Genomic DNA, 26,399 nt, shown 5'->3' with positions numbered 1-26,399 from the left:
TCCACGCGAACAAAACTCCACTTCGAATGCTGCTATTTCTCTGAAACATCCCCGCGAAGAGTTCGGAGATTCGGTTCCAGATAATCGGCTGCAGGATGGAAACGCAGCTACATGTGCCTACCGGGCTGCCGGTAATCACGAAGATTCCCATTTACGTGGAGGAACACAAGGTGACGGAAGGGGCGATGACGCTGATTAAGGAGCTCAGACCCGCGTGGGACTCGAGCCGCGTCAAGACGAAGGTAAACGTTAGCGGCTAAGCTAGTCGGTGTTAGCTAGGCTAGCTGGAGAGACGCGGCTTCGCAGCATCACCGAGCGGGACCAGGTCATCCGAAGAGGGCCGGTAAAACGTTAATTAACACCCGCTGGAAAGGTGGAAGTCATATTAACGAGCTAAATAAATGAATAAATGCATTTAGATGAATTAATTTTGATGAGTTATTTAACGGTTTGGACATGAAAAGCACAAGATGACGTTAATTAAGCTAGCAGGAGGATGACAGACTGACTAAAAGCCGGTTTAAAAAGTTGTCTCAGCGGTCTGTAGAGTCATATTCCTTTCATAAAATGTTTTAAATATTTAAAATAAAAGCGTTAAAACCTATTCATATTTGTGTCAGCGTCCATAATGGAGGAGTAAATTAGTTTTATAGCTACTTGTGAATATACTCACAAGTCAGAAATTCATTTATGAAGAGTCAGCGGTTCCTTATTGTTGTAATCATAGTTTTATCTGTTTTTATTTTAATAATTTCGTCTTGTATAAAAATGTATTATCATAACTTTTTTAAGGATTGAATATCCTTATTAGTTTCTACTCTATTTAATCAACAGCTTGCTTTTTTGGGGGGGCAAATTTCAGTTCGAAGGTCGGAACGTTTTACTCTTTTTCTGGTACAAGTCACCATTAAAGATTTAAACATAACATTTTTATCTTTGTTGAAAACATCAGGATTAATTAACCTTTTTTTTGTCTTGTTATGAAGAGAAATTGTGTGAAAATTGTATTTCTTCTGCTACATTTCAATGTTTCCAGATGAACTCCTGATCCGATGACGTCAAAGTTTCATCCTATGACTAAGAAAAAGTAAAAATAAAAAAAGACGTTATGATTATTATTTGAAACACTTATCTGGGTCACATTATCATTATAATTAAACACTTGCACGACATATGCAAGTGTATAATTATAATCTGTGGTAATACCATAGCTTACATAATCTTTATTATTTAGATAGATAGATAGATAGATAGATACTTTAATAATCCCGGAGGAAATTGCACATATCCACTGCTCAGCCAAACACCAGGAAAAAACAAAACAAGACATACACTTCACTAATAGACAGATGTAGTATTAACAGTACATATACTAAAAAAATTAAAATATAAACAGTATTAAATTAATTCAAATTAGCACTAGCATGCAGACAAACTGCACTTGATGGTGTGGGATGGAGCCAGCCACTATTACGCCTCTGGTGTTGTTGATAATTTATTTGAGATACGTACCATGTCGGGAAAGGAAAATGTATAATTAATGTGTTGCTGAAGGATCAAGTGACTGATGTGTCACCCGCAGATTGGACTAGATCTCACAGTGGGTACGAAAACACGGTGGATCTGTTCGACCAACGATTCTCTGTCCGACGCCCCACCCGTTCATGCAGAGTGGAGTTTTACAGCGGAGGAACTTGCGTGTCTCCTCATGAAACATATCAGAAAACAGAGCGAGGAAAGAGATCAGTGTTGGGTACAGTTTTATTAAATTAAGGAAAACAAATAATTCTACTTTTTAGCCTGTTAAGATATTTAACTCTTCTCATTTAAAAAAAACATGCTCATATGCAGCTACAAAAAATGTGATGAAAAATTCAAGGAGTCAAGAAAGAAATTGATTTAAAATGAGAACCTAAATTGCCCCTAAAACCGTTTGCTTGCATAAAAAAAAGATATTGCATCGAGATAAGAATAAAATCCTATTGCTCAGCAGCAGATCAGCCTCTGACGGCCTTCATCAGGTGAGGGTTTCCAGTCATGACTGGCCCAATGACACTCATGATGTGTTACGAATTTCAAAACTCAAACCAGATCGAAGGCTGAGTTTGGAGAAATATAATTCAGACGTTATTTAACCATAGAAGCAAGACTGAAATGTATAATCGAGATGTGGAAATATAAAATTGTAGCCTAATTCGTCCAGAAACTCAAATGAAAAATTGACGTTTGCCTACTAAGAAAACAAACAAGTCTGACTGTAACGTCAATACCCTGGGGCCAACACCCTGACCCCACCCGAGCTCCGGCGTCAGTTGTTTTACCAGCAGGACGTGCTGGACGTGGGGAAGAGCAGCAGCTCTGCTCTGTTGACAGATGCACCTGATGAGCCCGGCCACCTGGACAGGAAGAATTTTACTGTAAATACATTCCCAGACTGTCACGAGCGTATCGCTTGTTTGTCGACGTATTGATTGCCGTTTTTATTGTGCGGCGCGTACGAGGGATCAGTCATGTGGTAGCAAAGGCGTTCCTGCTGGCGTTTGTGCGTGCTCGTGACGGTGGATGCCTGCCGGCGCATCTTTGTGGCCAACCGCGTGCGGAATGTCAGATATGTATGAGTGAGCGTCAGAGATGTAAGCAGCGTGTGTGTTTTATTATGTCCGCAGTAATGGGATGTACCCGGCCCACTGGTTTCCACTGGTGGTGGGGTATTGCTTTACTAAGTGGTGTTTGATTTCATCACCAGCACCAGCCTGTGCACGAATTATGAAGCCATCGTCTTCCTCTCGCCTCCCAAACCATCTGTCTGTCCAAAAATGTGGACAAACCACCACGGTTTGCTAATTGGATCATGTTTAGATCAGCTGACGTAACTTCTCTGTACAGTACTTTCCGCACTATGAGACGCACCTGAAAGCCTTTAATGTTCTCAAAAACCGATAGTGCGCCTTATGGTCCGGAAAATACTGTATTTATCCTGTGAGTTTTCTGATCTCAAGTGGGTCAGAGCAGCCCGGCGTCCTGTGATTCTGGCACCCCCTCCCATGGTGCTGTACAGTCAGAGGTTGGGGGTATTTGCTTGTATCTGTGTGAAAGGTTACATGATCTCTTCCTCTTGCAGTTCTTCACCGATGGAACCACCAACAAGCTGGTGGGCCTCTACATGGAGGACCAACCAGAGGACACGGTCCTGGTGCGGGTGTACGGGAACAAGACGGAGCTGATCGTGGACCGAGACAACGAGCTCAAAAGCTTCCAGGTAGTGTTGAATGACTTTTCTTTTTTTTCTTTCCTTTTTTTTTTTTTATTGCTTCCTGTAAGTTTTCATTGAATTAACAAGAAAGCCTCTGACTTTATAACCTTATTATGGCGTGGCTGCTTTAGGTGCTACACGCTAACGGGTGCGCTCCTCGCCTCTACTGCAGCTTCCAGAACGGGATCTGCTACGAGTTCATGCCAGGGGACGCTCTCGGGACGCAGGACGTCAGGGATCCTGCTTTGCTCAGGTGGGGGTACATTCAACCAACCGAAACAACCAATGTTTGATAGTCCAAGAAGACTGTCCTCTACTAGTCTAAACAACGATACAACCAACTGTGATTGGCTGCTGCAGGAGGTGAACAAACAGCATCTCATGTCACTTTGTTGCCCCAGCCATGTTTGCACATCGACACAAATCGAGCTCAAAGTGTTCCGTGACGACTTGTTCCTTGTTCTGCGATCGCTTCATGTATTCAGCTATTTTCATTGGACGCGTTCCATCTCCATGAGTCAGCTCCTCTCCACTGTTTTAGAAATCTATTGTGAACCTGTTGCACCGCCATCGCTCACTTACATTTCGCCACCAATGGAAAGGCTCGAGTCAATATCATGTCCACGTGTGACGGCCCCCGTTTCTCCTCCTCTCCTCCTCCTCCTCCTCTCAGGCTGATCGCCAGGGAGATGGCTCGCATCCACGCCATCCACGCCCACAACGGCTGCATCCCCAAACCCAACCTCTGGCTCAAGATCCGGCAGTACTTCTCCCTGGTGGCCACGGAGTTCACAGACCAGGCGTCCAACCTCAGGTGGGATTCACCAAAACCTCCGTCGGTCGTCCCGGTTTCGCGACTCGTCGCTCACGAAGCTCAACCCAGAGTGTTGTGGGACATTAGCTGGAGGGACAGGATGAACCTCTCGTGAGGCTGATGCTATCTAGTTCAATCAACCTGTTAGAACATGATTTAGAAAGTACATGGTGTACAAGTACATGTACTGTGTAGCTTCAGCGGAGTCTTATTTCAGAGAATGCTCCAGAAGTTGATGTTGGTTTTTCACCAGATTGCCACAGACAGACTATAATATACATCTTAAATCTCCAGGTTAGATTTGTAGACTCTGTTACCCGTGTGTAAAAATCTCCACCCGTGAGGAGAATCTGCCGTTTTCTGACCGGAGGGACGACACGGAAAAAGAAAACCATGAGTGGACAGATCGGTCCATCCGGTGTGGACGTTCGTGCTCTTAGATGATGGACGTTATTAATATTTGATTTGACCAGCAGCAGTTAGCGATGCCATTATGAACGTTTTAGCGTGAAGCTCAAACGTGAACGCCCCCAGCAGCGCCGTTAGCATGTCGACACGATCGGAGGTGCAGCGTTTGTCGGATACGTCAGATCTATTGGTTGGAGGCAGATCAGGATCACGACTGATGATTCAATAAGTATATTATAGAGCCTGAGAGTTTAACTTCTACAGACAACAGTTTAAAAAACTATCTGGAGAAGTTGGGATCGAAGCCAATGTGATTTCCTTGTGATGTGAGTGGAGCCAGCTGTCCGGATCACCCGGCGTGTGTGTGTGTATGTGTGTGTGCGCACGTGTGTGTGTTCTGATGGCTTCAGACGAACTCCAGCGTGCGGCTTATATAACCGTAACAATAATAGCTGGATGGATTAGGGAGTTTGAGGCACGCAGGGAACTGGCAGATGTTTGCTCAGCTCGGTCCACCAGGTCCGTTTACTCTTTTCCTTGGCGACGCAGTCGGCTGGATCGTTCTGATCCCCCGGGGGGGGGGGGGGGGGGGGGGGAGGTTTGTGGTTCTGGAGTAAACCGCTAGAAGCTTCCAAGACGTTAACCAACGTTGAAAAAAAAAAAAAAAAAATCTGAGTACGAGTGCAAGAAATGAACGTCCAGCAGAGGTGGAGAGACTCTCCCTCACTTCCTGCTATCAGGCTGACGGTGGATTAACCCTCTTAAGCCCATTACAGGGCAGCACAGGGGTCTCTGTCTGGTTGGCCCAGACGCTAACTCAGTGACTCAACGAGCCAATGACGACACACACACACACACGTCTGTGGTGTGTCGGCTCCTCGTTGGTCGGACACGTCGTTAATCGGTGAGATGGTTTTGATGCCAGAGTCAGATCTGTTAAACTAAGGAGATGAAGGTGACTCAGGAACAGCCTGCAGCGCTGCAGACGTCCACTGGGGGTTTCTCCTTCTCTCCGTGCTCCCATGGGGGGCCACAGGTGACGGCCCCACTGAGCCCGTGTGCTGTCTGTGCACGTCGGGCTCAGCTGGTGTTCCTTCACGGATGATATCAACACGATTGAAAGTTGTTTGGTTTTTTTTTGTTCCAGTTACTCAAACCACATCTGCAAGGTCGGGGCTTTTTGTAGGCAGTCAGCATAGTTGGTTTTAATATCTCCTTATCTGTGCTGTTCACTACCCAGAATCCAGCAGGAGGTTCCCAGCAAGGCGGTGCTGGAGGAGGAGATGGCGTGGATGAAGGAGCATCTGTCCACGCTGGGCTCCCCCGTCGTTCTCTGCCACAACGACCTGCTCTGCAAGAACATCATCCACAACAGCAAAGAAGGTAGATCCCGTTTCCTCTCCCCCATCTTTAATCAAACCTGAGCTGTGATCGCGTCTTAAGTGAATATTGTCATTTTAAAATCTTTTTGCACAAACCGAATCTAAAGGAAGACATTTCAGATTAAAGTTCCCCGGATCGACGTCGGAGGGGTGAAGACACGTCAGCTAACGCACCTGCGTGACCGCCGGGGGCACAACCGATTAGCATGTTTAATGTAGCTCGACTGCACACGAGCTCCTCGACGTCTGGACGAACGTTGCCGTTAGCTATCTGCGGTCGATTGGTCATCCTGTGGTTGTTGCCTCCGTCACGCTTCCGTCTCTGCCTCTGTTTTTACACGTATGTCATGAAACACGTCCTCTTTCCGTCGTCCCTCAGGTCACGTTCGCTTCATCGACTACGAATACTCCAGCTACAACTACCAGGCCTTCGACATCGGCAACCACTTCAACGAGTTTGCAGGTTTGTTTCGCCTCTTGTGCGATTCGTGTGGTAAGAGTTTCGGTTGTGCAGAATGTCTCACCATCCAGGTGTGTGTGTGATCAGGGATGGTGGAGCTGGACTATGGGCTGTACCCCAGCCGGGAGATGCAGATGGAGTGGCTCCGAGTTTACCTGCAGGCTTATAAGACGTTCACCAACAAAACGGAGGAGGTCAGCCCTCGAGAGCTGGAGACGCTCTACGTGCAGGTCAACAAGTTCGCTCTGGTGAGGTCACCACGTCACACACTGTCGCACACTCACTCCACAAGTTCCTCACATTTATTTTAATCCATGTCTACAGGCTTCTCACTTCTTCTGGGGCTTCTGGGCGCTGATCCAGGCCAAATACTCCTCCATTGACTTCGACTTCCTCGGGTAAGTCGGCGCCTGAGCGCAGCAAAGATTCAGAGCCGTCTGCGGCGTCGTCACGCGTGGCGTTACGTCAGCATCGGGTCCGATTGGGTTTCTAAATTCTCTATATTACTCTAATTTTATCCCGATTCTTGCGCTGAAATCGATTCTTGATTGCTTCATTCGAAGCATCATTATCTCTTGCTGACCCACAGTAAAGTTCACTGAGGGAAAGAACTCTGATTTAAAGTTATTCATGTTTAAATTTGTTCCTTTCTGTCTTTAAAAACTTTCACCGACCAACACCTCATGTGAAATATGTCAGGTGTCATTCGCTAATATTTCTTTTAGCTCAGCCTTGATAACACACAAATTATTAGAGTATTTGTCCACTTCAAATGTGAAACCAGTTAGCATGAAGCTAGGCTCCTCTCACCTCCTCTCTGCTCCCTTTCAGGTACGCCGTGCTGCGTTTCAACCAGTACTTCAAGACCAAACCTGCACTGATGGCCCTGCAGATCCCAGAATGAGAGCAGGAAGGTGTGAGAACGTGGAGGTACGGTGGGAGGAAGCAAGCTTCATGATGGGAGCTTCCTGTCGGGCGGGGGTAACTCGACTCTCAATGGATCGCTAATCGATCTAGCGGACGACCTCTTCTTCAACAAGCGCACTTAACCTCTCACTCCTCCATCCTGGCTCCACGCCCCGTCACCGCTCTTCGCTCAACGGCTCCCAAGATTCCTGGCGTTTCTATGAATGTGTGTGTGAATGTGTGCTTCCGTACGTTGTTTTTTTTTTTTTTTAATGTGCGCAGGTGAACCGGGCGTCGGGAGCACAGCGGTCGTCTCTCATCGAGCATCAAATGCTCGACTCCGGTTGTGATGATGAAGGTCAAACCAGGAAGCATTTCCTTGTCTGCAGCGTCCGTGGTCTCAGAAACGAACGCCGGCGGCTTTAACCGGTTTTTGCTTGTTTGGTGACGCCATTCGTCCGTCTTTTGTCATGTTTCGCGTTCGAGCGATCCTTCATTCCACTCATCTTCGGTGCTAAGCGCTCATTTCTGTGGTCTTTCCCTGCTTCCCAGCGATCACTTGTGTCCTCCTCTTCCTCGACTCTTTCCTCGCTGTTTGTCGCTTCTGGTTTCCCATCAGTTCCGTCTTTTAGCCGTCTGATAGAACCGTACACCGCCTCCTTAGCCAAAATGTGCATTTATTTATTCATGTGAAGACACTGTGGACTATTTAACATCTCAGGGGAAACAACTCTTTAGTTTGGGACACAAAGGGGTGGGGGGGTGGGGGGTGAGGTCACCTTCTCTGTCCTCAAACCTGTTTCCACCTCCTCGCCTTTTATGGTTACAGTGATTCGCTCCATAAAACTTTCCATTCAAACATGACAGTCCTGTTGGAAAATCACAACCCCGCTCACCCCCTCCCAGCTTATCCTCACCCGCCTCACGGCGACTTGTTCTCATTTCACCGTCTTCAATCTGTTTCATAACTCTTCATACCAAGCCGGTAGCACCTGTTCTACAGGACATCCCATCATCGGAAGCTACCTACTACACTTCCCATAATGCATTGCAGTGGCGTCTTCTATTAGATCCTCCCAGATCACTCGATGTCCCAGCTTTAAAAAGCTGCCGTCTCTGTTTTACTTTCCGCCCAATCTGACATGATTTAAATCAGTCCAGAGCGACAGATTATTTCACCCTAAATAATCTGCCTCTGCCCTCAACATCTGAAGTTTTTCTTTAATATCTGGCCCCTTTAACGGTCTAACATTAAATCCCCACATTTGAGATGTCCTCCTGTCTGTCTCCCCCGCCCCCCTTTGATACATAACCTCCCATAGACAGCAGGGGGAGACACTGAGCACCGACCTTTATCCTCCACTGCTGGTCTCATGTAACTGAGGTTTAATAATTGATGGGGGGGTAACATCCCCTGAAAACAGACGAACTAACTGGCATTAATGGGTTCCAGTCGGGAGCGACGGATCGCTTTTGTATTAAAATCCTGGACTGCTTCTAATCTCTAATGGACTTTTGTGAATGTGAATTTTAACTCAGGGGTTGTGTGGCGGTCGTTGAGTGAAGGAGCACGGTGGCACATTTTGGGGGGTAAAAGGGTTGAGGTAAAGCTCAAATTGTCCGTGTTAGTGGTGTGTTTTTAGTTTTAAGGTAATCCAGAGGCCCTCACTGGAGTAATCTGATTAGCAGATTTGACAAAGACCATATTACCGGTAGTGACTTTGCTGCTTTAACGCACAAAACTAATACACCCTGGATGAAAAGCCTGAATCAACAGGACATTTGCTCTCAGAGCACTAAATAAATTTCATCGAGTGGCATCTTTTGGGATTTTAGGAGAGGAAAGTCGGGCGGATTTATTTCCTTGCGTCATGTGAGAAAGTAGAGGGCCACTTCTTTAAAAAAAAATAAAATTGTGTATCATATTTAACTGGGTCTGATCAGCATAAAATAAAGGCAATCTGTGTAAACTCCAAATTCAAACAGATCCTCACACTTGAGCGTTAGATGTTTTTGATCCATAAATACATTCATTTAAATTTCGTTTCTACTCATGTTGCCTTTATTTTCAGTGAGTGTGAGATGCACACAGAATGAGGACAATCAAAACTGACCCAAGTTTAGAACCTGGAGGTCTTTTTGTGTCGACACCTTTTCACCTTTCACCTTTTCTAATGGAAGAAAAAATTAGATTAACCACTAGAGGTCAGCAAAGACCAGATTTTCAGAGTCTGGAGTTTGGGAAGGAACATTTTGAAAAAGGAATTTAAAATATTTAGTTGTGAATAATTTCTGAAGGTTTTTCTCTGACACTGAAGGAAGTGGAATAACTCTGTATCACTGGGTGGACTGAAAGTAACCCAACATTGAAGCCGTTTCAGTGAGTTTCACTATAAAACCATTCCAATATATTTATTCGATGATTTCGTGAATCTCGTCCGGCCGTCTGACACTTCCCGCCCCATTCCGGACTTTAAAGATCCCTCTTTTTTTGTTAAACAGGGTTTATTTATTGATTTTTCTTTCTAATCATACCAAATAATTTGGCTTCATTTGTTTACGTCGCAGTTTATGTGAGATTTACCATTTTTGTGTGAATGTACTGGTTTATTGTTGTTCTAAAGTAGCACTGTACAGTTAACAGGTTTGACCTTTACTGACGCACGGGGGACTGTTCAGCTTGTAAATGTGCTAAAGGGGATGCGGCCCAGCTTGTCCGGTCGCAAGGATGTAAATACTGTAAGAAATACTGTGAAAAAGCGAACTGTACAGCGATCCTTCACATGTGTAGGAGTGGCAGGAAGAATTATTTAACGGCGTTGGTAAATATTTCCATTAAAATGTATGAAATAACTTAAATGTCTGCAGGTTTTGTCTTGTTGGGATCAGTTAGGCTTTTGACCTTTGACCCTTAAATTCTAAAATAACAGCTGTTAATTTAAATGTATTTCAAAGGTGAAGATGGTTCCATAAATACGACTTTAAATTTTAGCATCCCATTTACTTAGTTATAATCTACAGTATATTTCTTTTATGCCATATATGGCAGTGGATGATGTGATTGGAGCACAGCTCTGAGCTAATTAACATAAAAATAATTAACATCATTAAACGATCATCTTTGTTTCATCATGTTTTATTGACGGTAATGTGGAATGATTATTAAGGTTGTCATGGTGATGTAGGTAGAACCGTGATGACCTGAATTATAAGGTAAATAACGACTAACCAGTTTCAAACACACACACACACAGGATTAAAAACAAAATAATCACAATTAACACAAGCAGTTTATTGTCTTTTCAAACGCAAAAACTCTGAAAACATAGAGAAACTTACACCTTTAAATTACACAGGCTCTTTTAAACAAAATAAAGTCTCTATATTTACATCAGCAGGGACGACGACGGACGACTCAGCAAGTCTCCACTGGAATAAAACACGTGTTCCTCTGATCGGGGCTTGACGATCACGATCGCCACACAGCAACCGATCATGATTGTAAAAGTCGAGCCTCGACCACAAACTCTGAAAGGAGGGTTTTTCTTTTTCTTTGCTCTTTTGATTTGTCAACCTTAAAATGAGCTGCACTTGGTTGGACCCCAGTTGTATTTGTGTTCATTAAATCATGCTATTGATCAGTGAGGTTATTGATTGATGAGAGCAGAGACACCAAAACCATCCATGTGTTCCTGCAAGCTACTACCTGCTATTAGCTAAATGTAGCTACTAGCACGTAACAGCATCACCTTCAGTATATATTAGCACAGCCATGCCCCCCCCCCCCAAAAAAAATCTAATATATGCATCTAATGAAGTTATTTAAAATATTTTTTTTAATTGGTTAATCTCTCCAAGCTAATTTTGGGGAGCAGTGGATGCTAATCTGTAGCATCACTAGCATGGATGAAATAATCATAGGTCGATTATTTCCTACAAGGAAATTTATTTTTTTTAATTATAAAATTCTTTTTAAAACATTTAAACCATCATAAAAAAATTTTTCATTAAAAAAAATTTGTTTTTCATGATGGTTTGGTCCGTGTATTCTTCCCTTTTGCCACCACTGGCCGATCTCAGGCCCTGAACTGACTATTTATAGCTCCTGGAAGGGAGAATATTATGGATCTGAGGTGAGACAAAAGTCGTCGCTATGACACCGTCTCCTCCTCCAGCACCATGGACTGATGGCGCAGTGGGGCTACCAGGGGTCCGGAGGCGCCGTTGGAGCCTCGGATAGAAGATCAATAAGTTAACTAAAACACTACTTGGGGGTGAAAGGAGGGATGGCAGGTAAGCTGGGGGTGGGGTGGGGGTGGATGACTGGACGAGCTGAAGGGTGAGCGTCAGAGTTGTACTTGTGGACCGTTGTGGTGTCTGAGAAACGAGGGAATTAAAGACGATTTAAGAAGACAGCAAAGGTAGCCTCTATGGAGATGAAACGTTCTACCTGTCACAGCAAAAATAAAAAAAGTCTTCGTTTCACTTTCAGTCTTCAACTCTTGAACCATTTCCAACGGACTGTTCAGGAAATCCCAGATTTTAAAGAAATTTAAACTCAACTTGGAACGAGCTGCGTTAAAACGACATTTCCTGGACAACGCTGACAGTCAGGCAAGAGTTAAAAACAACAAACAAACACTGTACAGGCGAGATGCTTGTGGATCGTATCCATGACAATCTGAAGCAGCGACCAATCAGCAATCAGACACACGTGCAGCAGCAGACGCTCGACGCCACGACCGAAGGGTCAAACGGAGGTATAAAAAATAAGGCGAGGTCAAGGGGGGTGGGGGGGGCACACAAACACATACAGCATATACAGCATCGACTGATCAGTGGGTGAGGATGAGGAAGAGGAAGAGGAGGGTCTGATTGATGCAGCATCCAATGATTAGCTTTAAATGATTGGAATTGATCGGGTTCGTTTCCGTTTCTTAAAGGGACACTCCAGCAGAGTTTAAATAACACTGATTGTGCTGAACGCCGGATGACCTTGAGGGTCGACTGAAGGACGTTAGCTTGTTCAAGACAGACCCGCCCCGGTGTGGGATGGGGGGGTGGGGTTCTAGTTCTGCCTCTGAGCCAGTGGTGGAGGTAGTTACACTCGAACCCTGACCCCCCCCCTCCTCTCTGCCTCTGAACTCGACCACCATCGACCATCTTTTCTTCACCCCCCCCCCCCCCCCCACCTTCATGAGTAACACTAAATCGCTGGAATGACCCTTTAATCTCTAATTTGACTTTGATTTTTTTAAAACCTATCAAATTCTGGGCGTCATGCCGACGTGTTTCCATTTAGTAATGACAAGTCTTTACCAGCAGGGGGCAGCACAGACATACAGCTCCATCACTGGCCTGTTCGAACCAGTGTCCCCCCCCCCACCTTAAGGGACACAGGACTCAAACTGGCGTTCTTACGTGCCCTTTTTTTTTTTTTTTTTTAAACCTCCTTTAAATCCAATCTGCTTCTCCGGGAGAGGAAACGCGAAGCGCGTCTGAAACGTGAACGCTTCAGCTTCCGTTAAACTCCTGATGACCCCGCCCCCTGCCCCCCCTTCAGTCCGTCAGGAGCACCAGCTCCCCCTCGCTCCTCTCTCCCCCGTCGCTCTCCTCCCCTTCGCTGTAGGGCGCTCGCTCCCTCCCCCGTTCCCTCTCCCTGGGTAGAGGGGTGGGCGTGGCCCGGCCCTCGGCGCGACGGGACGTGGGCGGGACTTGCGGCAGGTAATGCTCCAGTAAGGCGGGGTGAAACGACATGGGCGCCACGGTGACGGAGCCGGTCCCGCCCGGATACTGGCCCTCGCCGCTGGGGTAGTGGATCTGCTGCGGCTCCGTTTGGCTGCGGAGACAAGAGGCGTTGAATCGCAGGGAATCATGGGTAATGTAGTGTTATAGCAGTCCTGCCAAATTACCAGACAAAGCATGAACGTAATCATTAAAAAACAACATATGCGTGACATGAACTCCTCTCAGATTTGGGTTCTTCTCCCGTTTTAACATCATCAACACGTTATTAGTGGTAAAAAAGCGAACGCCAACAGAATGCAGAGCCCTGAACGCATCACAATACCCGTTTAAAAACAGGTTTTGAATGAAGTGAAGGTCGCTTTGACATCCGGGAGACAGATTTTATTAACTTCAACAAAAGCGAAAAAAGATGTGGCGAGACAAAGGCAAACAAAACGGAACCGAGAAAAACACTCCAAACCCGATCGCTTGCCTCCACATCCTTAACTAGTTGGAGGAGTTGGAGGAAACAAGGGCGAAGGACGCGTCGACTTTTGTTCTGCGTGTGGAAAAGTTTTATCGGCGAAACACAAAAAAAAATCATCTAAAAAGTTGTGCTAATGGTTTCCGTCTCGGCTCCTACCTGTGAGGGTAAGTCGCCCTCTGCTCCTGCCGCCGGCTCTTCATCATGGCCTTGTACTCGCCCACCCTCAGCCGCCGCCCCTCCACGATGCAGGTGCGTTTGGGCCGGGGCTTGTACTTGTAGTCGGGGTAACGCTCCAGGTGCTGCCGGCTCAGCCGCGCCTGCTCCTCGTAGTACGGCTGCTTCTCCTGGTTGGACATCCCCTTCCACCGGGAGCCTGAACGAGGGGGGAGACGCATTTATTTAGCCAAGAAGTGACCGTAAACCCCTTCGTCATCCACTTCCTGCCCAAAAATATTATTAGCAAATCTGCTGAGCCCTAATTTGAAGCTCATGTTTCATTCATTCCATCTGATTCCACTTCCCTTTCAGTTTAGATGAACCCCCCCCCACCCCATTCCTGCTTCGTGACAGGCCAATTATAACCGTTCGTCTAACAGGTGACAGGTTTTTGTTAGGGATGACTGACGGAGCAGCGTCTCCGGTCCGGTTTGGAAAGGTCACCCGTGTGGCGTGAGGTCTCTTCCTGTCGTGTCCCGCTGACACCACGACGACGACTCCCCCCGCCCCCGCGTAGAAACGCGAGGATCAAACTGTCAAATGTGGAACCAAAAACCTGTGACGTCAGAACGGCTTTCTTGTGTCCCGTTTGAGCGCCGCCCGACTCGCCGAGCAGCGTGTCAACTCCGTGTGATTGATCGAAGGTCAATCCAATTAGGCTGCAGAGGCGTTTTTTGAGCTACGTTTGTTGATGACACCCCCGCTGGAAATTGAAAATTACCCCAGAGGTTCTAGACTTCTGTTCACCTCCGAACACGTCGCCTCAGGCCTTTCACATTTACACAGGTCCAACTCCTGATTTACTTCGAGGGCCAAGAAAATTTGCTCATTTCAAATATGAAAGATGTCAAGAAATGACTTTTTGAGGGTTATTTCCCCTCCTTAGTAAATTAAAACTAGAATTTTGAATAAAAACTAAGTTAAAAAAACAAACTAGAATTTAACTGTAGGTTCTCAATCATCCAGGTCAGGACTCGACTCAGCAGTCCATCCTTTATTTTAAATGATTCACACGTAAAGAACTCAAGACTAAACTTCAACCGAGATAAATTTAGCAGAATTTTCTCTTTAAATACAATTTTGGAAAAAAATCACCTTTTTTTCCCCCCATTTTATTTCCTTTTAAAGAGCATCTCTTCCTCTCACCAACTGAAGACCGTTGCTGTTAATCGATGTGAGCTGATTTGATCAGCGCTCCTGTTGTTCTCTGGGTGAAGGTGTGGTCCACACATCCTAAACTACAGGGGTGTGAAACTAGCTGGTGCAACAACTGGTGTGAAAACCTCACATGAAAATGAACCAAAAAGAGGAAAATGGAGATTTAAAAAAAAAAAAAATCCCTCTGGAAACAGAGATGTTAGATAAAATAACGTCAAGCGTCAGATAACCCTTTAATGACCTCATCATACGTCTTACTTTACCAATGTGTCTCAGATCAGCGACAGATAACCCCCCCCCACCCCGCCCCCCAGGCTCACCCAGGATCTTGCTGATGGAGGAGTTGTGCATGTCTGGGAAGGCCTGCAGGATCCTCCGGCGCTCGTCTTTGGCCCACACCATGAAGGCGTTCATGGGCCTCTTGATGTGTCCCGAGGAGGACGGGGGCCGCGCCTCGGCGTAGCCGCCTTGGACCGACCCGGGGTGGGCGCCTGCGGGAAAAGAGGACGAGTCAGACGCCGCTAACGTTTAAACATCATGTGTGACCTGCAGCTGATTCACTTCGGTGTTTCAGGGATAAGATGGCGATGGAAGAGATATTTTTACAACAACTAGCCACTTTAGTAGCACGTTAGCCTCAGAGTCATTCAACAGGCTCCTCCCCCGGCGGGGGGGGGGGGCACCTACACTCAGAGTCGCTGCTGAGGTGGTCCTCGGTGGACGGCAGGCCGCGTCTGTCCTCGCTCTGCTCCGAGTGGGAAACCCTCTCGCTGTGCGCCGACTCTTTATAGTCCTGCAGACATAAAACAGATGAAGTCAGACGTGTAAAAAAAAAAAAAGACCCTGAAGTTCATGCACATGCGTGTGTCACCATTTAAGGCACAGGAAGCGGCACGCCACAGGTATCAGCTGCTGTTTACCACGCGGAGCTGTAAATGCAAAGAAAGGGCATCACAATGCCATCTGGGAGGGAGGGGGGAGAAAGAAGAATGGCGGTGACTGTTCCAGAGAGGGCAGGTGAAGGAGAAAAAGGAGCAAATCGAATTTGCAAAAAAAAACCAACAACTATCGCGCCATCAGCGCGTCTCATATCCGTCGCCGCGCTGTTAAAACTCTGTTTATCCCCCGCGCGGCGCGAGTGTAATACCGAAATAGGTCAGTCGCCAGTGTTGGTGTGAAAGCAGAGGCAGAGATGCAGCCAGATAATAGAGGAGAGGAGGAGGAGAGCCTGAGAGTACAGTATGACTGTGGACACAAAGGGGCCAGGGCAGGTGGCTCAGTCAATGCCACGCTGAGGCCTTTGTGGTATTGTGAGGCTGCAACAGCTGTCGCTCCAAGACGGGAGCGAAGCTTTGAGCCGCGCCAAAGAATCCAAACCCAGACCGGAATAGAAGACAATTTTTACAAGAAAAAAAAAAAGAAAAAAGAAAGAAGAACAGGAATTTTACTGCTGGGTTCCAGATGAAGTGTGTAAAGGTGAGGAGCTCCAAAACGATTCAATCAACACCGACGCAAGAGAAGATTTCTGGATAAAAAAAACGTGTCCTTTTTCTTATCCTGCTTATTTTTTTTATCCTTTTTTTTTTTTACAGCAGGTAAAAACCTTCTCCGTCAATGTGAACTGAATTCCCAGCACAATTCCAGCTGCTAAAAATGGAAGCGTCAGAGACGTATCTTTTTTCCATACGGTGTTTACTTAAGAGCATTTTCCAGAAGGCAACAACTCAAACACTAAGCTGCAAAATATGTACTTCTGCTTGTGGCTTGCGCTGGTGGGATAGTCTTCGGTCGGCTCAATCCCCAGGAGAAGCATGACTCCTTGTAACTCTAAACCGCTGATAAGACCCCCAGATATCAATAGGAGAACGAGGCAGACTCGGTTTAGGGTGTCTGCATCACAAACCCCAGCTGTTTACGAGGAGATTTCAGTACGATCTCAGCTTAAAATCAATTCGGGGATTAAACCAGGATGTAGAAATATGTAGCCTTCACCCGGCAACTCAATAAATATCCGTCTCTGTGCAGCTCGCGCCTTAGCTCACCATCTTGGCCCCGCCGTCTCTCTCGCGCTCCCTCTCTCGCCCTCCGCTGCTGTGGCTCCTCAGGAGGAGCTGGGCATCGTGGATGGCCTGGGTGACAACGTCCCCGTCTCCAAGGAAACCTGTAGACGAAACCGCAGGGTGAGGAGGAATTAGATCATCGATCAAAACAAAACCTTTAAATTTCATCAATTACAAATAAGCGTCGTAATTTAATATTAACTCAACAGTTGTTTTGGAAACGCTGCGCTGGACAAGTGTTTAATGAGGGGAACCGATATTTAAGTTTGAATTTTCACTAAAACCACACATTTAGATCGTCTCATGATGTATCTTAGCGCTGCTGTGATTGGTCCACACCTCACACATGGCAGCAGCTGATTGGATGTTGTCTTCATCCATGGAATGCCACACTAAACCTACTGTAGGCCTGTTTTCATTCCAGTATGTTTATGACACTAAGGTTTATTTTTTTTAGCCATACAGTATATTTGTTATTTATTTTCACAGCTTTGATTATTACAGCACCAAACTTTTAACAACCTTCAGCTGACTTAAATATGCAAAATGGGTGAATTTCTCACATAAACATTACATTTTGAGGCTTCAGAGTTTTTTTTATAACCCCATCCTTTTTGGACGCCCCCCCCCCCTCCCAGAAGTTCTCAAAAAGTAGCTTCTATGTTCAATATTTTGTCTATTTTGATTATTTTCATGTGTTTGACTCGCTCACCTTCACGTGGAAACTCATTTGCAAAACGGAATGTGTTTTGGCGAACAACGCACTTTGACTCCCGCCGGTACCCGTCCATTGGACTCGTACCCGGAAGTGGTCGCTCATTTTGGGACCACTGCTTTCCCCTTTGACCCTTCTGTTGTGCTGCTGTTTCCCGGTTAATCCCCACAGTTAAAACAGCTTTTCCTCCTAATATCTTCTTCAATACCGACTTCATAGACGAAAAAGTCAAATCTTTACATTCGCTCAAAGCTAACTGTCTGTCTTTAGCATCAAGGCACGCGCTCTCCATCAGTTTAAAAGCCAGGAAGGAATCCGGAAGTTGCATGTCGTACTTCCGCATCCGCCAGTAATACTCTTCAAAATAAACGATGTAGTCCGCGATGGGCACGCTGCGTTCTCGCGTAATCCGATCGAAACTCGAGTACGCCTCGTAAATTGCGTTTTGTTTTTCTTTGAGGAATAAGTCGTCAAGTTTTTCAAATAAAGTTTTCATCCCCGTGTCTCTGTTCAATTCCTCTACCGGGATTTCAATCGCCGTTTCCCTCGCGATCCCCGTTAGCGTCAGGGCTACCGCTAACGCCTGCTTGTCCTCATCCAGCTCCGTAACTCTCGTCCAAATGGCGACTTCGTTCTTCCAGCTTCCGTACGGTTTCCCTTCATGGAAGCTCGGCGGGACTTTGTAATTGCTTCCCATCCTCTGCAGGTGGAGTCACACGATTTAGAGACGCTCTTAAAGTTTATCGACAACAACTTTTGGAAGTAGCCGCCATGCTTTAACGGAACGGAACGACAACTTCCTGCTAGGCGCCCTTTCACAATAAAGGATTCCCTTTTGCGCTGCAGGGCTGAATAACACAACTTTGTAGGCGAACACATAAAAATGTTTTCAACATCAAAGCTTTGACAAAATATTAATGAAATGATAAAAGAAATAACTTAATATAAAAAAACATTGCATGTATTTACAGAATCATTTAGTATATAGTTTGTCGTTATGCTAATCAATGTCAATATGCTTTTTACTTAGAAATCAGAATAGACGCTTGTGTATGTTAAATATGAACTTCAATTGCCCCTCCCTCTTCATAATCTCTGAAAAATAGCTTATACAAAAAAATGAAAATGAGAAATTAAAAAAATATGCACAATTCTGTAAAGCAAGTCTTTCATTTACATACTAGTGGAAATATTCTATTTGCTTCCTAGTATGATATTTGGGAGAGTTGATTGTTTTCTTCTTCCCAGGCTTGGCACAGTCCTACTGATACTGATGCTCTCCTGCTGCCACTGATTCATAAAATGCCCCGTCTTAAAAAAAACAAAAACCCGTTGCTCTAAAATGCTTTCACTGGTAACAAAAGCCACACACGTCACTTAAGAAAACATACCAAAAATACAAAAGAGCCCTGATGTAGATAGTTCAAACTCTGTTCATGTGTCGAATCATATATGTAGAGGGTGTGTAAGAACTTCGACTCAAGTATCACTACTTTGAATTTATAAATTAGTGGCTGTCTGCTTCACTCACTGAGGGCAGATCGTGGGGGGCTGTGGGAAACCTCTCTGTGGAGGTCTCTGGACCTGTAGGCCCCCTGCAGCGCCAGCGATCCCAGCTCCAGGCTCTGTGGACTGGGTGTTTTCCCCATCTCCAGACATTTTGACTTTGAGGTAAGGTTCAAGGGCTGACTGGCTTCCTAAACACACAATGAGAGAAGATGAGCAGGGGCGCGGCCACTTACACACATTCACGAGTAACTGAAAGGCAGGGGTGTGCATCCATTCCGGTAATGCGGAGTAGATTCAGCGTGTCCAAGCATATCTGTCACACCTTTGTAGTGTCTCTGGTCCTTTGTCTTCCTAGTCCCCTCATTGTCTACTTCATTTTTGTTTATTCAAGATGTGTCGACCCATCTCTGCTTGTTTCAGGCCACACACACACACACACACACACACACACACACACACTACAAATCTTTAAATGGAGGGTGTGGTGTGCTCAAAAAGCTTTTTCATATTATCTGTTTAATCTGGAGGGAGTCACCTTTTTTAAAAAAAATGTACCTTAAACCACATGTATGCACTAAAGAGTACACACACACACACACACACACATACAGTAGATAATGATATCAATAATCGACTGCGCTCAGTGTTATTTGCGTTTTGATATAATAACTGATATATGGGTGTATGCATCACAATTGTTTGAATGTAAAGGACTTGGGAGACAAGTTTATTATACTGAGATCAATATTTAAAAAGGCATACACACACACACACACACAATACGCGATGACATCATACCTGTCGGAAGGAACCACCGCTTCTCTTGACAGGGGTGGGGTGAGCGTTCTGCAGCAGCTGCATGGGATAGTCCACTGCTGTGGAAGGTGCAAGATTCCATGTTATGACTTTCTATTTATTCAGTGCTTGTCAAGTAAAACTTTGTCGCGTTTCTACTGGAGCACAGATGCGAAATAAAACAAGTTTCAAACATAATCCAGGTCTCTACAGTCCATCCCTCAGATTGGCTCAGGAATGTTTCATACAGTATTCAGTTTTAGTCGTAATCTTTAAGTAATGCTGGGTTTTACTTGGGTTCTATGTCTACTAATTCCAAAGGAATAGAGGAAAGTTTAAATGAACTCTAAATTAGTTGATGACAATTTGACCTTCTTCAAAAATTCAAAATCTTACAACCTTTACGCAAACAAACCTGTGAATTTGACATGATCGTAAAACAAAGAATAACTATGGTAGAGACTGGAAACCCCACTTTCTTTCCAATCGTAACTGGCTCACGCCATGGCTTTACTTAAAAGGAAAATATTTTTGCAATAATTTTGGTACAGAATATATTAAATACATTTTCAAATCTCATTTGGTTTGTCAAGTGAAACCCTACCCTAACCCAAGGTTTGACTAAGCTTATGCTAAACATATCACCTCGGTACAGGATGTGACACACACGCCTTGCCCTGTCATTAAAGGTTTCTAGCACTCTTCAGTGGTGAACAATACAGATAACTAGTGAGTCATGCTGAACAACAAGCCGTCTGGAAATATTACATAGAATATTTGGAATCTGAACTGCTAGAACACAATGTAAAATGAACCCAGTTTGGAGTGTATGATCTGATCATACTCTTTTTTCTTTTTTTTAAGCAAGCTTAACCTCATGAAATCAAATGTCCACTTCGATAATATCATTAGCGGGAGCCTTAATAAAATTCAGGTCATGACAAAGAATGAGATGCACTTGAAACACCCTGAAATATCTGTGAGCAAAAATAAATGAGAAAATAAGAGACCTTACCAAAATGAAACTGAACGGTATGTTATTGAAGAAGCGGCGGTTGTATGTTTTCAGGTTATAGCAGACCTTTTGCAACCTTCTGTCATTCATATGTGGAGGCATTCTAAAGCACTCGCGCTGGTACACACCTTTCTTCAGATAAAAACCCAAGTGAATGGTTATCCTTAAAGTCTGCATACACCATTATAAAAACCGGCCTTGTGTCTCTTAGGTTTGAAAAGACAGCAAAAGCAAGGTCACCCATGAGCACAGCTTTTAAGAGCAGTGAAAGCAAGACTGAGCAAATCTACTTTTCTAAGCCTTGCCCTCTGCAGCCTGCAAACTGCACGAGTACAAAACGCATGAAAGGTACTATCAATCACATTCTGTTTAAATCTCTTCTAATATCCACTAAATCTTTTTAATTTTGTATGAATTTAGTTTTTATTCGACGTGAACAAGATGTTCTAGGTGACAACTCGTGAATCTTTGTTGATGGACCCTGAAGTCGCTGAACATCAAAGTTCACATTATCACCGATTAAACATTCTTTTGTCCTTTGGAATGTGCAGACTATGAAAAAGTGAATAATCCCAAAGAACTAAAACCTTGGACCCGTCAAAAGATGACAACTCAGAATATGAAATACTGCCGAGATGGATGAGGAGTTTTCAAAACTTATCTCCAGCTAAAATGTATAGTCGTGTTCAGAAGGACAACAGGATTGTACCAACAATCGGACGGTGGGATTGGAAATCATTTTTTAAATGCTTTTATAAAAAGGTGATGGAATTAAAAGCCCTGATATAAAGAATAGGTTCATTTTTTAAACTTACCGTCTTATTATGATAATGATGTTTCATAGGATATAACCTGGAAACTAATTTTAACCAAGAGCCCTGACAAACGAGTTGAAGAGACATTAATGCATGTTCCCTTCTTACTTGTTTTGATGCGGTTTGTGGTCCAACTTTAATTACACTTTTCATTTTGCCATTCCAGCAGTGGATTTATGGTTTAATGGTAGTCCCTGTACCCTCATATGACTCTCCCTGAGGCTCAAAACAAACCTGGCTTGCAGGGGATTGGTTGCAGCGGCAAAGTCATCTGGGGTTCGGAGGTGACGGGAAGGGTCTGGGCGTTGGGGTGGAATGCCGGGATCATCACGTAGGGCATGTTCACCTGCTGGGGCGGTACACCACAAGATACCTTACAGAACACGTCTCGCTTCGTTTGCTTCAGGTATTCATTGTCTCTGCTGCTGGAATGGGAAGACATGGAAGGTCTTGAGAGGAACTGACCTGGATCTGCTGCTGGAGCAGGTTGATCTTGTGCTGCTGTTGGATCAGCTGCTGCTGCTGTTTGGCGATCTGAAACCCAGCACATCACACAGCTTCAGAAATCCCAACCAACATATCGCTCATTTCTTCGAAAAGAACGGCAGATCACCACAAGGGTCGTCTCTGAGCGGTACCTGTTCCTGCTGTTGTCGGGCCAGCTCCATCTGCTGCTGCTGTTTCTCCAACAGCAAGGCGGCCATGTTTCTCTGCTCGGAGTGGGCTCCCAGCAGCTGATCCCTCAGACCGCTCAACTGGTTGATCATCATCAACAGCTGGAGCTCCTTCTCTGCCAGGGACTCCGGGGTACCTGGACCGGGTCGGGCAAACTTGGTCATGATCGGTGTTGAATGTTCCAGGGATTCTATGTGTTTGTAAAATTCTGAAAGGAACTCTGGAACAATTTCTGTACACACGTAAAAGGTATAAAATGCTTTTTAAGGTGTTGGTTGTGTCTGAAAGCTCACCTTTTAGTTGGCCTGCCCCCACTGTGCTTTTATCCAGAAGTTTCTCCTTCCAGCATCCTTCAGCATTCAGCAGCTTCTCAATGGTAGGCATCACTGTTAACAGGACACAACAGGCATTCAGCAGAACTGCACTCGGCTGCACTGGATGGCACAGAGAATATTTTTTCTTAAACAAAATCTATCTGACACCAAACTACTTTTCTCAGCTTCTCCTCTGCCTTCCTAATGGCATTGATTGAAGAAGACATTTGTGGTGCTGAAGGGCAGAGGTGCTTTGTGTGTTTGGGAGAAGTTTTTGAGTGGATCAATATTTGGACAGAGAACAATCCAAGGTCGGCTAGTTCTGAGAAATTGAAAAAAGGGGTAGAGTGCAGGCTGGTGAAAGACTTGAGGGCAAGGAGAGTCTCAGGAGTGGCTGGGAGTGTAGCCTTTTATGCTACATGTGAGGCATTGAATAAAATCAAACAAAAGGAGAACCCTGATGCCCCAAAACCCATTCAGGAACCACAACAACACCCTCGCTTCGCAAGACAAAACATACCATCTACACATTGATTTTCAGCAGACGGCCACTGTTCCACGGCAGAATGCAGTGCACTTAAACACGGAAGAAAATGGAACGATCCGAGTCTGGTTGGCGAGAAAAGCGTATGGACGTGTATATGTGTGCATAAGAAAGACAGGCTCCCATAATAGGAAGTGAAAAGAGGCGCATGAAAGAGACAGACTGTGGAGGTGCGCTGACAGTCAGACATTCAGAGTAGATTAGTTTAGTCAGACATAATACTGTAGGACAAAGGTAAGAAAAACAGTTTTACAGCATTAAAGAGCATCATCAACACGGCATTTGTCAGTGTTAGAGAAGCAGAAGTTGAGATGAAGTGTAATGTCACAGGGGATAGTCAATGATTTTGGTTTGCATGTTTTTTTTGTTGTCACCATAGCCCTGCTCAATGTATTTGAGCAGGGCTATGTACACCTTGATAAATTTCAGGAGATGTTTACATGCAAAACCTCAAGATTCATCCCAGAATCCTTAGGAACGCACGCAGACATGTTAGAATTTCAACCTAAAGGTGGCAAATATCCATTTACTATAAAGCAAGAATGTGATTAAACTGACATAGCCACATGGTTAACTTGAAAGAACCGGAAAACCCTAAGGGAACCCAGCCGGACCCAGGGAGAACTTCCACGCAATTGTGCTGTCTGTCCAAACGCCATTTAAACTCACATCTATCAGACTCTCCTTCTCTTTTCCAGGTATGTTGCCTCTCTGTTCCGCAAAGTCATCCATAAACTAATATTCACTTTTGATTCGGCTTTTATAACGGCACTTGAGCTGCATTGGGAAGATACTCGTAGATAGACTCTGGCCAGCTCCAGTTCTTTTTCATAAATAAGATGAGCTATGCTTTCCACTTCACAAAAGAGGAGATATTTATAGATTGTACAGACGTGTGTGTCATCAAATGGTCAGGACAGGTTTTTTCGTTGCTTGCAGGACAATCGAAGAAAGCTGAGAGCGATTCGGAGACATGTGAAGACATACCTTCCTTGAGGTTGGATTGTCCTTCTGGTCTATCATGCGTCCTGGCCTCTTTCAGTCCGACAGGACTTTGTCTACGAGACAACTCCTTTCCTCCGTAGGTCTCCTATTGGGACACAGAAAGAAAGCGTCAACTGAGAAAACATAAGAACAGGATAGGGTGACCTCTCTCGCAATGGTTTGGGTAATATCTTTACCGAAGGGGAGCAGGAGAGCGGTGGGGTCAACTGGCGGGCCTCCAGTGGATTACTTCCTGGCCAGTCACAAGGGGGTGAAGTCTTCAGGTGTTCAGCATTAGTAATGACTCCAACTCCTCCTCCGGACTCCTCCTGTTCTACTTTAATGCCAACGCTAACCATGCTGGCATCCCCGGTGGAGAGGAGGTGCAGCGCTGGAGGGCTGGGCTCAACCATTCTGTTGGAAAACAAACAAAACATATAAAAGTTTGGCTGCGAAGAGATTTGGCCACATGTCACACGTTTTATTTGTTAGTTGATTGTGGTAGTGAGCTGCAATCCAACTGACAAAAAGAAAACTTCTGAATGAGAAGTGAGTTCACAATATTTAAAGGTTAAAACAACTTTGGGGAAAGAACTGTTATATTGTTCTACATTGGATTTGCAATGCTAATGCTAAGATTCTAATATTTGGGTAAAAAATAAACCACCAAAGTCGCTGAAATAGTTTACCATGTTAGCTCACTGTCTGTGTAGGTTCACATTTATCCAGGTCATGGTTATCCAAAGCTGTTTAAATCAATCCGTAGGACTTAAAGAAAGTTTCATGAAGACGTTTCACCTCTCATCCAAGAGTCTTCTTCAGGTCTGGTGGTGGTTAGTCTGGTATTAGCTTTTTAACCCTATGAGGTGTGGTCATTGCTATTCATATTCCAGCGACCACAGTTGAGACCTGTTTGGTCAATGTGAGTGCCAGGGGGTGTCCTTGAAATGCAAGTTTCACCAAGCCTTTGTATGTTAATGGAGGTCATTAGCATGACACACTTCACCTGGGTCAATCTGCTGAATCGTCATTTTGGGGAATTTTGAAGGGACCTGAATGTAAGTCTGTGAAAGATGATGTGGCAGAGTCAGAAAGCAGGTACTGGTCAGTGTGGGCTGGTTTCCTGTATACCCAACACTCAGACCTCTGTCAGTACCCACCAGTACCAAAGGCCAGGTAAAAGAACTTTCCAGTCCAGTGGATTGATAAACAGCTTTGGACATGTTAGCCTGCTAAAAATATATTTTTGTTCTGTATGTTTTCTAATAGGAATCTGATTAGTTTTACAGATTTTAGTCAATGAAACTCAAAAATGAAAGCACTATTTTATAAATTCAGAGGGTTTAAATGATCAAATTGTCACATCAGTTTCTCAGTTGGTTGATAATTCAGTTGGGGCCAACACTGTGGCAATCTTTGAACAAAACAGCAGCACCGGCTAAAATCTGTAGCAAAAGATAATAAAAGTGTGTGGGGAAAAAAGTGCTACTGTAACTCATCATGGTAAATTTAGTTCTGCTAGTCCTTCAGAACAATGACCTTTTTTCACCCAATAAATAACTCAGACTCTTTACAATTTTTTTTACTGAATATTTTTGACACCAGAGGAGATGTTTTTGTTGGAATATGACAAAAAAAAATCTGGAAAAAAAGTATAATATGAGAATCAATCTATTATGAAGGCTTTTCTTTGACCTCTCTTAAGAATTTACTGTAATTCAATTCAATATTTCTGTCTCGACCACAAAATGAACCAGACTACTGATTTGATTTGGTTTCACCATCACGTCCTCATTCCGCTCTCCTGTCAGAATCTAGTTCATTATGGGACAGTCACATGGGTTTGTCTCTGGTTCTGTACCATAATGCTGGTTGAACTGGGTCACTGCCTCAGTCAAAGTCAACTGTGAAATGGCGGTTGTGGTATCATCAGCTCAAGTCACTTATCCAAGTGTGTTTGTGTGTTACAAGTAGTAAGGAGGACAGACAATGAGTCAGTGAGGAAGACGAGGTGAGAAAGGAAGAGCGGACCGGTTGAGTGAGAGGGTGAACTAGGGTGAACTTGGACATATCCTCTTGAGCTTGTGCGTGCTTGTATTTGTGTGTCAGCTCCCAGCCAGGGCAAAGAAAAACATAGCAGACAGCAGAACAAAACCAACAAA

General features: G+C 44.7%; 2 protein-coding genes across 5 annotated transcripts in view; one reads left to right on the top strand and one right to left on the bottom strand.

The window, feature by feature from the left end:
* etnk2 (ethanolamine kinase 2) overlaps window positions 1-12,386 on the top strand; it is a 12,670-nt gene extending 284 nt beyond the window's left edge. Inside the window, exons 1-9 of the mRNA XM_068314667.1 lie at window positions 1-242; window positions 3,122-3,259; window positions 3,385-3,506; window positions 3,927-4,067; window positions 5,716-5,858; window positions 6,237-6,320; window positions 6,405-6,565; window positions 6,642-6,715; window positions 7,149-12,386. The exon at window positions 1-242 is cut by the window's left edge and continues 284 nt beyond it. Coding sequence (XP_068170768.1) covers window positions 96-242; window positions 3,122-3,259; window positions 3,385-3,506; window positions 3,927-4,067; window positions 5,716-5,858; window positions 6,237-6,320; window positions 6,405-6,565; window positions 6,642-6,715; window positions 7,149-7,221 — 1,083 coding nt within the window. The 5' untranslated portion in view covers window positions 1-95 and the 3' untranslated portion in view covers window positions 7,222-12,386. The remainder of the gene's footprint in view (window positions 243-3,121; window positions 3,260-3,384; window positions 3,507-3,926; window positions 4,068-5,715; window positions 5,859-6,236; window positions 6,321-6,404; window positions 6,566-6,641; window positions 6,716-7,148) is intronic.
* A 36-nt stretch (window positions 12,387-12,422) lies between these two features.
* The window catches only part of sox13 (SRY-box transcription factor 13), a 31,951-nt gene continuing 17,974 nt past the window's right edge, over window positions 12,423-26,399 (bottom strand). Inside the window, exons 2-14 of one of the 4 annotated variants that reach the window (XM_068314666.1) lie at window positions 24,435-24,651; window positions 24,241-24,343; window positions 22,689-22,781; window positions 22,359-22,531; window positions 22,186-22,254; window positions 21,955-22,066; window positions 19,894-19,967; window positions 19,118-19,283; window positions 16,854-16,972; window positions 15,499-15,604; window positions 15,132-15,302; window positions 13,594-13,810; window positions 12,423-13,062 (exon numbers count right to left, since the gene is read on the bottom strand). In XM_068314666.1, coding sequence (XP_068170767.1) covers window positions 12,783-13,062; window positions 13,594-13,810; window positions 15,132-15,302; window positions 15,499-15,604; window positions 16,854-16,972; window positions 19,118-19,283; window positions 19,894-19,967; window positions 21,955-22,066; window positions 22,186-22,254; window positions 22,359-22,531; window positions 22,689-22,781; window positions 24,241-24,343; window positions 24,435-24,650 — 1,899 coding nt within the window. In that variant the 5' untranslated portion in view covers window position 24,651 and the 3' untranslated portion in view covers window positions 12,423-12,782. Of the gene's footprint in view, window positions 13,063-13,593; window positions 13,811-15,131; window positions 15,303-15,498; window positions 15,605-16,853; window positions 16,973-19,117; window positions 19,284-19,893; window positions 19,971-21,954; window positions 22,070-22,185; window positions 22,255-22,358; window positions 22,532-22,688; window positions 22,782-24,240; window positions 24,344-24,434; window positions 24,652-26,399 lie in introns of all 4 variants that reach the window. The other 3 variants (XM_068314664.1, XM_068314665.1, XM_068314663.1) reach the window with 3 other exon arrangements.

This window comes from Antennarius striatus, chromosome 5 (assembly GCF_040054535.1).
Source record: "Antennarius striatus isolate MH-2024 chromosome 5, ASM4005453v1, whole genome shotgun sequence".
NCBI lineage: Eukaryota > Metazoa > Chordata > Actinopteri > Lophiiformes > Antennariidae > Antennarius > Antennarius striatus.
This window is presented reverse-complemented; position numbering and strand designations above follow the sequence as displayed.